This window comes from Anabrus simplex, chromosome 1 (genome assembly GCF_040414725.1).
Source record: "Anabrus simplex isolate iqAnaSimp1 chromosome 1, ASM4041472v1, whole genome shotgun sequence".
Lineage (NCBI taxonomy): Eukaryota > Metazoa > Arthropoda > Insecta > Orthoptera > Tettigoniidae > Anabrus > Anabrus simplex.
In genome coordinates, this window is record NC_090265.1 from 1260941560 (window position 1) to 1260955389 (window position 13830).

A 13830-nucleotide genomic window follows, 5' to 3' on the forward strand; every position below is an offset into this window, starting at 1 on the left:
TCCAGGCCTTACTTTCCAAAAGGATAATGCCTGGCCGCACATGGCACGTGTTGCTATGAACTGTCTTTAAACTTGCCCTATCCTTCCTTGGCCAGCTCGGTCGCCGGATCTCTCTCCAATAAAGCACATTTGGGACATCATGGGAAGGCGATTGCGAACATCCCGGAATGTCGCCGATTTAGCCCAACAGTTGGAGACCATTTCGCACGAAATTCCGCAGGACACAGCAGGGATTTTATCAGTCTATGCCACATTGAGTGACCAACACCTTATTGACCTCCACACTTTGTAACGCTCTAACTCTGCAATAAATCATTCGATTGTTCTGCACTCTTGTTCTTTTGTTTTTCTATGTCTGTTCCTCACATCCACCGATTTTTATTGCCATCAGACAATTCCTTCCCGGTGCGTCTTTTCTTTTTTTTTTTTTTTTTTTTGTTTTGTTTTGTTTTGTTGTTATACAGTGTATATACAGTATGTGATAGGTATTGAGAAATCACCCTCATATTACAAGTAGCAGAAATATCTGGCTCCTTGGCTGAATGTCAACAGAGTAGTTTTGGTTCAGAAGACCCGTGGTTCAATTCCTCATAGGGGATTTCAACCATGGCCGCTCAATTCCTCAAGCTCAGGGAGTGGGTCTTTGTCTTAATACGCATCTTTATTTACATAAGACATATTACACTAGAAACCATCATAGAAACAAACCATATGAATACATCCCTCTACATAGATTGGCATGAGGAAATGCATTCAGCTGTAAAACTGAGCTAAATCTATACAAAATGCCAGCTGTAGATAATTGGGAAAAGGCCAGGAAGTGGAAGATGATCACAAGCAGCAAACACATTTGAAAGGATACTAGAAAGGAAAATGAGAGGAAATATGGAAAGACAATTCAGAAATGGAAGATGAACACTACACCCCATCTTCAGAGACAGCTGATGGAAAAGCAATAGGAATGTGGAAGAGAAATGATGATGACATTCTTCGATTTAGAAAAGGCAAATGATAGTGTATCCAAAGCATAGGTATGGAAAGTCATGAAGCAGAAAGGATTAGAAACATAAATGATCAAACATGTGCAAACAATGTAATTGTTGATGCAGGGTCCAGATTCCTTTGGGTAGGACAGAATGGTTTTGGAATGTAACTGGACTAAGACAGGGAAGTGTGCTGTCACCATAATGGTAATGGATGACATTGCGAAGGAGACAAAGGAAAAATATGGGGACAGGAAACTGAAAGCGGTGTAGTTTGTGGATGACATTATGGTTCGGGAATAGAGAGGAAATACAAGGTCAGCTGGACATATGTTGAGTGAGTATACTGGTAATTAGAGAATTAAAATAAGCATGGAGAAAAGAAAGACAAAGGTCTTGATATTAGGGAGAAAGATAAGGAAAAGGTATTGCAAAAATTGGAGGACAAGACCTTGAAATCACGGAAAGCTTCAAGTAATTCGAGAAACAAACTGATGTAGGATTGGACATGGAGGTCATTTCCCGTGAGAAATGCATTTTTCTGTGTGAGGAACTTGATCTGGAAGAAGGAAGTATAAACAAAATGTAAGATATATTACTGACCCATGTTGACTAAATAATGTGAATAAAGGAAACTGATGTAGGATGTAGGATTGGATATGGAGAGCAGTAAAATGATACAACAGTGAAATGCATATTGCCAGAGTATGAGGAACTTTATCTGGAAGAAGGAATTACTTGAACTTTCAATAACATTTTATTAATAAATGGGAGAAGGAAGGATACCAAAGCAGATGTTGGAAGCTAAGATTGAAGGATAACAAGAAGTAAACACAGAGTAAGGTGGTTAGACTTGATCAAGAACAGTATAATGAGAAGGAACCTGGATAGGAACACAGTTGAAGAGCAGCAATGGTGCTTGGATAGAGGGAGATGGAAGGGTGCCATTGACATCTTGACCTGGCTGGAACTGGGAAAGGGAAATTGATTATGATGATGATGTTGATGAGTTGTAAATTTGCTTCGAAGTATACTTCTCTTGTAACATCAACTCTTGAAAATATCTTCTCTACTGACATATCACCCAATTGACAAGCCTGTCACTGCAATTATGCAACAGCAAGGCTTATGTGTTATAGTTGATACCAAATTACAATTCAAGAGCCATATACACACATATACAGTTAAGGGTAGGATAATAATAATAATAATAATAATAATAATAATAATAATAATAATAATAATAATAATAATAATAATAATAATAATAATAATTTTTACATAGTTTATGCCCCCACTGGAGCAATTTAATCAGTCATATACATTAAAGTCTAATATTATTAAATAGTCAGCTTTTCAGCTTCTTTTTCCGCTCCCAAAACCTCTTCATCCTGTCGGACCTGGCTGCCCTTTGGTTGTCAGTAATGGTCATGAGTTTGAATCGTAGGTGTTTATTCCTTAGAATCCTCTTCTCTTCTCTACCTTCAATTTGGAGCATTGATAAATTGAATTCTTCTAAGTAGTAGTAATAAATATAATAATAATAATAATAATAATAATAATAATAATAATAATAATAATAATAATAATAATAATAATAATAATAATAATAATAATAATAATAATAATAATAATAATAATAAGAATAATAATAATAATGATGACATAAAATCATATTACAGAGTTGCTAATATGTTTTTACATACGGCATAAAGGAGTACTGTATAACATAATTATAGGCTATAGTAATATAGGACAAATAGGCTAGGTTATCTAATGATTTATGATTTTAATACATTTTAATTTTCTAGCATTTTTCATAAGGTGAGAGTGTGAACAGTCAAATATATCTATATCCAACTTATTTACATTTATCATGGACTATGGAAATCATAGTTTGTTCTGTGCCAGTTTGTTACAAAAGACTGATTTAAATTTGTGTACCTAGAAGGAACATAAATGTTCACTTTTTCCAATAATTAAGAACAATTTATATGAGAGTGGAGTAATTTATAAATGAAACTAATATCAAAGTTCTCACACCTTTCATGAAGAGATTGTAATTGCAGATAGTTTTCCAATTTTTTACATTCTATGCAGTTGTATGAGAGACCAATTCTGTAAGAATAAATATGCAAAAATGTATCTTGGACAGACTATCCTAGATATGGAAAGAGTATGGTTAGGATTCCATATCTGAGTGCAATATTCTAATTCTCTACCATTTCACAAAAATCCCTGATTCTGGTGGAGTTTGAAGGAATGCAGAGAGAGGACAGTGAAACAAGATATTCCAAGTGGAAATATCCATTTAAATAAATTTAAGACTGCATGGAAGAAACTCAGGTCAACTGCCTGTCGTCTAATGTGCAGAGTTGATTTGTTTATCACCCTTAATACCTGCTGTGCAGACTGATTTCTAAGCAAAGAAGGACACTGCTCTGTCGTTAATGTGAAGTGGCTTTCTGCTATCTTGACCTATGAAGACTTGGCTATGTACTTGGACATCATCATGGGTTTTGATTTGGACTCTTTTTATTTATATGTACCTAATCCTGTTATATTTGTCATATTTTATTATGATAGTTTACATATATTAATTCATTTACAAGTGTGAAGTATAAATAAATAAATAAATAAATATAAATAAATAAATAAATAAATAAATAAATAAATAAATAAATAAATAAGTGCATGAATGAATGAATGAATTAATAAATGAATGAATGAAATCTTAGTATGGTCTGTTGAAGCAGCTGAGCTACTGATTGAGGAACTTTATCATTAGGCAGGCAAAATAGGACTCAAAGTCTCAATTGATAAAACAATACTGTATATATAGCAATATTACGGACAGTCAATCTAAGATAAAAACAACACAGAGCGATGTTCAAAAGGTCAAAAAATTAATATGTAGGGGAGTGGCTAGATATGAGAAATGGAAGTGTTGATGTGAGATTAATTAAAATTAAGTCATCTTATATGAAGACTCTTGAGACATACAATAAGAGAGCACTATCATGGGGAGCTAAGATCTGAAACTACCAGGCAGTTGTAAGACCAGAAGTTTTATATGTTTCAGTAACACTGAGCTTGAGAAATAGAGCCTAGGCTGTTCTTCTTTGGTCACATGTTCTGTATGACTGATAGCAGGCTGACAAAAGAGGTCCTAACACAAGTTTGTAATCTCAAAGACAAACCTAGACCGCACCAAGCAGTGGCTGACAATTTGAGGCTGAGCAGCATAACTGAGCAAGATATCCTACATAAACACATCTTTAAACAAAATATCCAGGATAGGAGGGTACCTAAAGATGAGATCAAAACCAGTGAAACAACTTCCTAGGTCAGAGCACAGAAGAAACGTTTGTACTAAGGGAATGAAGGACATGTGGGCAAGGATACGTAAACTTGGTTGGAAACCTAAAGAAACGTGGTCCAATGAGACTGCAATGATGTTAAAAAATAAATAATACACTAATTATTTAATCAATACACACTAAACTTACTGTTATTTACAAAAAGTGCACATTAAACACAAATGGTTTATGAAGATGCAAAATCTGTATAAATATTCATGTTAACATGTTATCTTATATTGCATTCAATAAGAAGCCATTATTCCCGAGTATAATAACAAAACTCGGTCTTTATTCTGGAAGCATTCTGTCTGTAAAAGGAAGTTTCTCATGCCATCAGGTGAATCATATCTTACAGGAAAGTATTTTTGATATAATGATTGTCTCTAGTATTGAATTTATTCACATTGTTTAGTTAACAATCCATTCTATGAATAAATCCATGAAAACTAAATCAAGGAGAGTATGGCTGAAGGAAAACAAAAGATATCAATAATAGATTATGCAGTAAATCTTTAAAAGGTTAATGATTGAAAGTCTTACCTACACACGAATGACCAGTTGGAGATAGGATGTATCCACTGTTGCATTGGCATCTGAAGGAGCCATCCATATTAATACACTGCCCATTAGCACACATTCCAGTGTTCCTGCATTCATCTTGATCTGTAAACATATACATTTGATTAGCATTAATTCCTGATAGCCACATACACATTTTCAAAAATATAAATTTTAGGAAAAAGAGAGAGAGTGTATGTGGGGGTGGGGGAAAGGGTTGGTCATTGATATAGACACACATTACCTATGCACATCTTTCCATCAGGGGATACATCAAAGCCTGGTTGACAAGTACAGCTGTAGCTCCCTGGAGTATTTGTACAGTGACCACCTTGGCAAAATCGCAGCTCAACACATTCATCAATATCTGCAAAAAAGAAATGGTCCATTCTTCAATTAAACATATATGTGTTTGCTAATGAAATAGAATAGTTTCAGAGAAACAGGAGCAATGATTCAAAACTTTTCTCTGTTTTGTTAAGGGTTTTGTTTAAAACTTATATTCTTGGGATGCAGTAGTTCAGAAATCAGATGTGAACATAGCCACAAAACAGTTTACATATTAAGTTCCCTCTAACACCAAATCTTTATTCCCGCAATTAGTATCAGAAAGTGAAATAAACATCATATCCATGAAAGCAGAGTTATTAACCAAATCAAAACTCAATCTGAAGTTATGAAACTCATTCCATGGATAATGAGGGGAATCTTCACATCCATATTCATAACAGATAAGTTACATCAGTGCCTCACAAAACAACGAACTGTCCATAATCAAACTCCTGATATAGACCTTATTAACAGATACAAGTATTACAGAAATTGAATGAATAAGTTATTCAAAAGCAAAATAAATATACTAACTTATTCCAAACAATGTTAACAAGCTTAAGAGGCACATGGAAAATTAGGAAGAAAACAAAACTCTGAAGAAACTGTAAAAGAAATAAAATTAGGAAACTCCCTCATAACAGATACAATTATTAGTATCATAGATTCATTTGCAGATTATTTTACTGAAATTGAAGCAAAGTTAACCAGTACCATAGGAACTATGGATAACACACATCTTAGCATTAAGTTCCCTCTAACACCAAATCTTTATTCCTGCAATTAGTATCAGAAAGTGAAATAAGTAAACTTATTTCAGATATAAACAATGGATCTGCAAGTAGACGTGACAAGATATCACTTAGAACATTAAAGAGGTAAAGCCATTTATAATGAAACCTTTACTGTATATTTTCAGTCTGTCACTAAATGAATGGAGTATTCCCATACAGTTTCAAAATCACAACAGTAACTCCTAATCATAAATCGGAAAGCAAGGGTAATACGCAAAATTACTGGCCAGTATCTGTAAATTCTCACTTTACAAAAATTATTAGAGAATGTATGAAAGCCAGACTACTCATTTTTTTTAATTTATAAAATACTAATACCCTGTCAAAAAACCAGTTAGGATTTACACATGGAACAGGCACCAAAGATGCAATTTATGCTCTAACAAATCACTTATACAAATCAGTGGACGAAGGAAAGCAAACAATGGCTATGTTTTTGGACTTGAAAAATACATTGATAGGGTAGATCACTTAAATCTACAGCCAAGTAACAGCATTGTCATAGCATAGCCTGCTGCAATGTCCTTTAAACCTTGGCAGTTCGCCAGATCTTACAGGGGCTAGGGAATGAGAGTTGTTTTGTTTCTGGTCGCTAGGAGCTCTGATAGCCGTACCGTACTGGAAGCGCGCCCCACTTTTCCCACACCTGAAGGGTCGCGGGTTCGAACTGTGTCGCATATGTGGACTTGTCCCTGTTTTACGGCCGGATGCCCTTCTTGACACCAACCCTATATGGATGGCTGTAGTCACTATTGCGTGTTTCTGTGGTGGTTGGTAGCATGGTATGTTGTCTGAATATGATGAGGAGAGTGTTGGGACGGACACATACACCCAGTCCCCGAGTGAAGAATTAATCAGAAGCGATTAAAATCCCCGACCCGGCCGGGAATAGAACCGACGACCCTCTGAACCGAAGGCCAGGACGCTGACCATTCAGCCAATGAGTCAGACAGTTAGGGTCTTGAACTATCATTAATTAAATCTTTCCCCATAAATAAAAGCCAAAAGGTAACTGTTGGCAATCAACACTTGGAGTTACTCTACATAACAACAAGAGTAGTCCAAGGATCAGTACTAGAACCATCTCTTCTTCTTTCCTGGGACTTATCAGGCAATTCTGTACTCTATGTGGATGATATCTCTCATAATGGGTGATAAAGAATTAGAAAATGTCATTATTAGAAATAGGGAGATGTTTCAGGAGTCACTGATATGGTTAAAGGGTCTTAAATTGGTCTTAAATAGCAACAAAACTGAAGAAATTTCCTTTCATCTAAGCAATACACAACTAGAGAGGACAGCAATAAATTGGTGAAATTGAGGAATCCATTTAGATTCAAAACTGAACTGGAATGTTCATACTCAACAACTGTGTAAGAACTTTCCCGAGTGATATTTTTATTCTGAAAACTGAAGAAGTGGGTAAACAAACCTCAAATATTGTCTGCTTACTATACTTTCTTCCATTCACATCTATAGTATGGAACAATAATGTGAGGGATTTCCACAGGGGCTCAGGACATTTTTATATGGCAAACGAGAGCAATCAGGTACATACAGGGAATTTCAGGCAACGAATCGTGTAGGGTCATTTTCCAGAAACTGGAAATAATGATTCTTCCCTCAGTATAACACTTGATGATGATGATGATGATGATGATGATGATCAGTCATTAATAATTTGCATTTAGGGCTGTCGCCCAGGTGGCAGATTCCCTATGTTGTTTACCTAGCCTTCTCCCAATGCATACTGAGCATTAAAGAAAACCTGCTTAATTACCCAGAAGAAGGTACATCATCATAATACAAGGACATGGAATTGTATAAACACTCCTTATGTTAGACTAACTTAAAAATATCATAATTACACAGGAATAATACTTTTTAACAAGTTCACGTTGGAATTAAGTGAAATGCCAATGAAATCCTTTCCAAAAACTCTAAAAACATAGTTTAAGTAAACAACATTTACATTATACAGGAATATGAATAAAAATTAGTCCACCTCCATATAAATTAATAAAGATGTGTAAATATCTAGATATCATCGTTGCACCTCGAAATACCATTACATGACAATGTTGAGGGAAGAAATACTGATCTGCAGCACATGTATCACTAAAAACAAAAATTTGTTGATATAGTTCATGCAATACTGAACCTTAGATGACGGAATTTTTGATCAGAGTTCTAAGATGAAATACTATCACATAGAGGTTTTTCTAGGTGCAACGGCAATTTTTACTAGTAGGTATATCATAAAATATTTAGTACAGGATATATTCCAAGGAAGATGAAGTGTAAATGAGAGTACTACCTGTACTTGAGAGAAAAATTAGCATGGTTAATTTAGGTTTACTATAAAACCTTGAACTTCCATGTTTTAAAAATTTTAAAAATTTTTTAAAATAGATTTTTGACTTTGTCATTACAACGTATGTTGTTTAATGACAATAAGTGATATTCTATCCTCTTCCATTCTTAGTACAAGATGATGACCTTCCAAACCCTATAAACAAAATAATTTAAGAAGTTTGACCTGGATTTAGGTGGAGACAGCAATAAGTAAAATGAAAAACAATACTTTTTCCTTTCTATTTGCTTTACGACACGTCTTATGGTGATGATGGAATAGGAAAGGCCTAGGAGTAGGAAGGAAGTGGCCATGGACTTAATCAAGGTACAGCCCCAGCATTTGCCTGGTGTGAAAATGGGAAACCTAGGAAAACCATCTTCAGGGCTGCCGACAGTGGGGTTTAATGTAGGATGCTAAAAGGTTTGTTTTGTCACCTATTCAATACATATAAATTTTACAATTTAGGAATTTATTATTGATTCCACTTGAGACATGTTTCGCCCTTCATTGAGGGCATCATCAGTCAAGTCCCGGTTGCAAGCTCACAGCTGCGCGAACCTAACTGCACGGCCAACTCGCCCAGTAAAATGAAAAAAACAACAAGTCTACTGAACTGGATAAGTTCAGTGTCGACATAATCAAAGCACTTTGAGAACCTGGAATGCAATGGTTGTACAGAGTCCAAAATAAAATTTGGGAAGGAAATGAAATCCCCAGTGACTGGAGGCTAGGTGTTATCATTCCACTATTTAACCTGTTCTCCATTATGGACAATAAATTGTTGTTGAGCAGAAAATGCCTGCCACACGTTAGGGATATAGATTTATCGCAAATTATTTTGATCAAACATGCTTAGTATTTTGCTGAATGTTTTAGAAAAATACTTTTCTTGAAATACTAATAGAATGTATTTGTATCTTACCCTTATAAGTTGAACTTGGTTTGGTATAGTATGCCTCGAAACAGGGGTTGAGGCACGAGAGCACATTTCTGCAGGTAGTGCACATTGCTCTTACATCTTTCCTAACTCCTGTTTTCTGACACAACACACATCGCTGGATAGCATATTTTTTTCTTGTCTGTGGATGGAATCTTGGAGAAGAAATGTTTCTCTTGTTGCGTAAAGGGTGAGGGCTTTGTTGATTTTTACCCCCTCTATGGATGGGGCATAACACATGGTGCTATTCTGTCAGGTCATGCGCTACTGCGTGAAGGAAATCGAGAAGTGTCAATCTCTTTCCTTCATTTAGGGCTCTCCAAGTGACCAGACTGTTGTAAATAGCAATATCCAACATGTAAAGGAAATTTTTTTCACAGTTTTCCTCATAGATGGATATGCATTTGTCACTTGATGTATTAAATCTATACCATTATATTATCATTATAATCATCCACTAAGTCAGGATTGAAACTTGCTAATTTCATGACAGGATCGGTCTACTGTGTAAATCAAATCAAAATCAAAATCTCTTTATTTGCAAATGAGGTGTCTACCTCGGTGGCAAATGGTACACTAAAATACATTATTGTCAAGCACTAAATATTAAATTAACAAGAGAAGAAAATTTTTCCTATAATACAATATTATACAATTTACGCTAACAATGTTTTCTATTAAACACACAGCTCATCCTTAATAAATTTATATTGTTTACAAAATTCTAATTATAATATCTCCTGTACTACTTACAAATATAGTCAACTGATATACAGTATGTGGAATTGCTTCAAATGATACTATAAAACTGGTATAACATTAATATTTACATTGCATTTATTTATTTACTTTTTTTTTTTTTTACCCGTTCTGGATCCTAAGTAGCATAACGACCTGCTGCGTCTTAACCAGAGCCCCTTTTGCCACCACTTTTGTATCCACCATTCCCACCCTAGAGTGACAATTAGTTAAAACGGACACTAGTTTTCTATCTCTCCATAACACATATGTGAGAGGAGGTAGTTGCCTGACTTCCATTCTCCTCCTCAGTAGCTTTTTGGCATTATCAATTTTTGGTAGCCCAACCCTGTTAGTTTGAACAGTTCCAGTTGCATTTGTTCCTTTATTATGGAGAGCTATAAACAGTTTTGGAGAACTGTACAAAATGTCCAGATATACTGTTCTGCCCTGGTTTAGTAGTGGGTCCATTAGATACATTACAATATTAAACCTGAAATCTCTAAGGCCTGGTCTCTGATATTGTCTGTACCTTTTCCTGCGTAAATACTGCTATTGTCAAGATATCCAGTCCTACTATTGCATAAATCAAAACTTTTGACTTCAAACCTGACCCTTTTCATCCTAATGCACTGCTTTCACCTCAATCACCCCTTCCACAACATTAGACTTTCGTCTACGGTAATTTTTTTACCAGGCCAATAAATGTCTCTAAATTTCTTTATGAGGTGTGTAAATACAGGTCGGATCATATGTAGTTTGTCATCATTTGGTGTGTTAATTGTGGTAAAGTGGAGAAATTGAGTGAGAAAACCTATTTTCTGACATACAGTTCCCAAATAAAGGTGTAGAAAGTATTTCGTCAATTGACCAGTACATTTCCATGGATGATTTCATGAAAATACCCATCAACATAATTAGTGATAAAAAGCTATAAATACCATCATCAATGTCTACGCATTTGTGAATCCTACCTTTTTGAAGTTAATTTTTCCATAGAGATTAGATTTTCTATCACTTTTCCCTGATATAAATTTGTTTCTGTTAATTGATTAGTTCATCAACAAAGAAATGGTTTAAAATGTTGATAGACGTACTGTCAACATTTAGTCCTCTGTGTCTTTGAACACCCATTATTCTCATCATCATCATCATCATCATCATTTCCCTTTATCCAGCTGTAGCCGGGTAGGGGCAAATATGGTTCCTCTCCACTTTCTTCGGTCTTTCCACCACTCCTCCTCCAACACTGTGTCCCAGTCCAGGTTTCTTTCTATAATGCTGCGTTGGATGGTATCCTTCCATCTCAATCATGGTCGTCCACGGCCTCTCCTTCCTTGGATTTGCATTTCCATCACCCTTTTTGGCATTCTTTCGGCGCTCATTCGCTTTATGTGCCCAAACCATCTTAGTCAGCTCTTCTCTATTCTATCATTCATTTTTTCCACTCCAATTTCTTCCCGGATTTTCTCATTCCTTATTTTCTATTAAACACACAGCTCATCCTTAATAAATTTATATTGTTTACAAAATTCTAATTATAATATCTCCTGTACTACTTACAAATATAGTCAACTGATATACAGTATGTGGAATTGCTTCAAATGATACTATAAAACTGGTATAACATTAATATTTACATTGCATTTATTTATTTACTTTTTTTTTTTTTACCCGTTCTGGATCCTAAGTAGCATAACGACCTGCTGCGTCTTAACCAGAGCCCCTTTTGCCACCACTTTTGTATCCACCATTCCCACCCTAGAGTGACAATTAGTTAAAACGGACACTAGTTTTCTATCTCTCCATAACACATATGTGAGAGGAGGTAGTTGCCTGACTTCCATTCTCCTCCTCAGTAGCTTTTTGGCATTATCAATTTTTGGTAGCCCAACCCTGTTAGTTTGAACAGTTCCAGTTGCATTTGTTCCTTTATTATGGAGAGCTATAAACAGTTTTGGAGAACTGTACAAAATGTCCAGATATACTGTTCTGCCCTGGTTTAGTAGTGGGTCCATTAGATACATTACAATATTAAACCTGAAATCTCTAAGGCCTGGTCTCTGATATTGTCTGTACCTTTTCCCGCGTAAATACTGCTATTGTCAAGATATCCAGTCCTACTATTGCATAAATCAAAACTTTTGACTTCAAACCTGACCCTTTTCATCCTAATGCACTGCTTTCACCTCAATCACCCCTTCCACAACATTAGACTTTCGTCTACGGTAATTTTTTTACCAGGCCAATAAATGTCTCTAAATTTCTTTATGAGGTGTGTAAATACAGGTCAGATCATATGTAGTTTGTCATCATTTGGTGTGTTAATTGTGGTAAAGTGGAGAAATTGAGTGAGAAAACCTATTTTCTGACATACAGTTCCCAAATAAAGGTGTAGAAAGTATTTCGTCAATTGACCAGTACATTTCCATGGATGATTTCATGAAAATACCCATCAACATAATTAGTGATAAAAAGCTATAAATACCATCATCAATGTCTACGCATTTGTGAATCCTACCTTTTTGAAGTTAATTTTTCCATAGAGATTAGATTTTCTATCACTTTTCCCTGATATAAATTTGTTTCTGTTAATTGATTAGTTCATCAACAAAGAAATGGTTTAAAATGTTGATAGACGTACTGTCAACATTTAGTCCTCTGTGTCTTTGAACACCCATTATTCTCATCATCATCATCATCATCATCATTTCCCTTTATCCAGCTGTAGCCGGGTAGGGGCAAATATGGTTCCTCTCCACTTTCTTCGGTCTTTCCACCACTCCTCCTCCAACACTGTGTCCCAGTCCAGGTTTCTTTCTATAATGCTGCGTTGGATGGTATCCTTCCATCTCAATCATGGTCGTCCACGGCCTCTCCTTCCTTGGATTTGCATTTCCATCACCCTTTTTGGCATTCTTTCGGCGCTCATTCGCTTTATGTGCCCAAACCATCTTAGTCAGCTCTTCTCTATTCTATCATTCATTTTTTCCACTCCAATTTCTTCCCGGATTTTCTCATTCCTTATTTTGTCTCGTCTACTCTTCTGTATCATACTCCTCAAGAATTTCATTTCGGCTGCCTGTATTCGACTCTCATCCTTCTTTGTCATTGTCCAAGTTTCTGCTCCGTAAGTTGTTATGGGTACGTAATACATCTTGTACATAGTATCCTTTGCTTCCATTGGCACATCTTTGTCCCATAACATATTTCTTACACTATGATAGAAACAACTTCCAGCTTGAATCCTTTTACTAATCTCAGCATCCAGTCGAGCATTCTCCATTAATTCACTCCCCAGGTATTTAAACATTTCCACTACTTCCAGGGGCTTGTCTGCAAGTCTAATCTGACCTTTCCCTTCTTTCTCCCCTCTAGTCATAACAAGAGTTTTACTCTTTTCTACACTTATTTTCAATCCACATTCTTCAATCTTCCCATTCACCACATTCAACTGTTCTTGAACCTTCCTGTCGTCTTCTCCCCAAATCACAATGTCATCTGCAAATAACATCATGTTCATTTCTCTTCCTCCATATTTAAAAATGTGTGTTCAGACAGTACAGTCTATGTGGCCAGACATTTCCACTTTTCATTTTTACATGATATTGATTTTACTTTGGTGATAGTGATTTAGAAAACAATATTGGAGAAGCTATTAATTCAAGTGGCGGAAGCACTTGTATCCTTGTGATAGTAGGATACAGCCCACTATGTATGAGGGGGTACCAAAAAATAACTGGAATAACATTGCCGTGAGCGAAGCTTCGCA

At 35.6% G+C, this 13830-nt stretch overlaps 1 protein-coding gene across 1 annotated transcript in view; it reads right to left on the reverse strand.

Moving 5' to 3' along the window:
- Positions 1-13830, reverse strand: part of LOC136858261 (fibrillin-2) — a 529944-nt gene that overhangs the window by 240030 nt on the left and 276084 nt on the right. The window contains exons 10-11 of the mRNA XM_067137663.2: positions 5148-5270; positions 4886-5008 (exon numbers count right to left, since the gene is read on the reverse strand). Coding sequence (XP_066993764.2) covers positions 4886-5008; positions 5148-5270 — 246 coding nt within the window. The remainder of the gene's footprint in view (positions 1-4885; positions 5009-5147; positions 5271-13830) is intronic.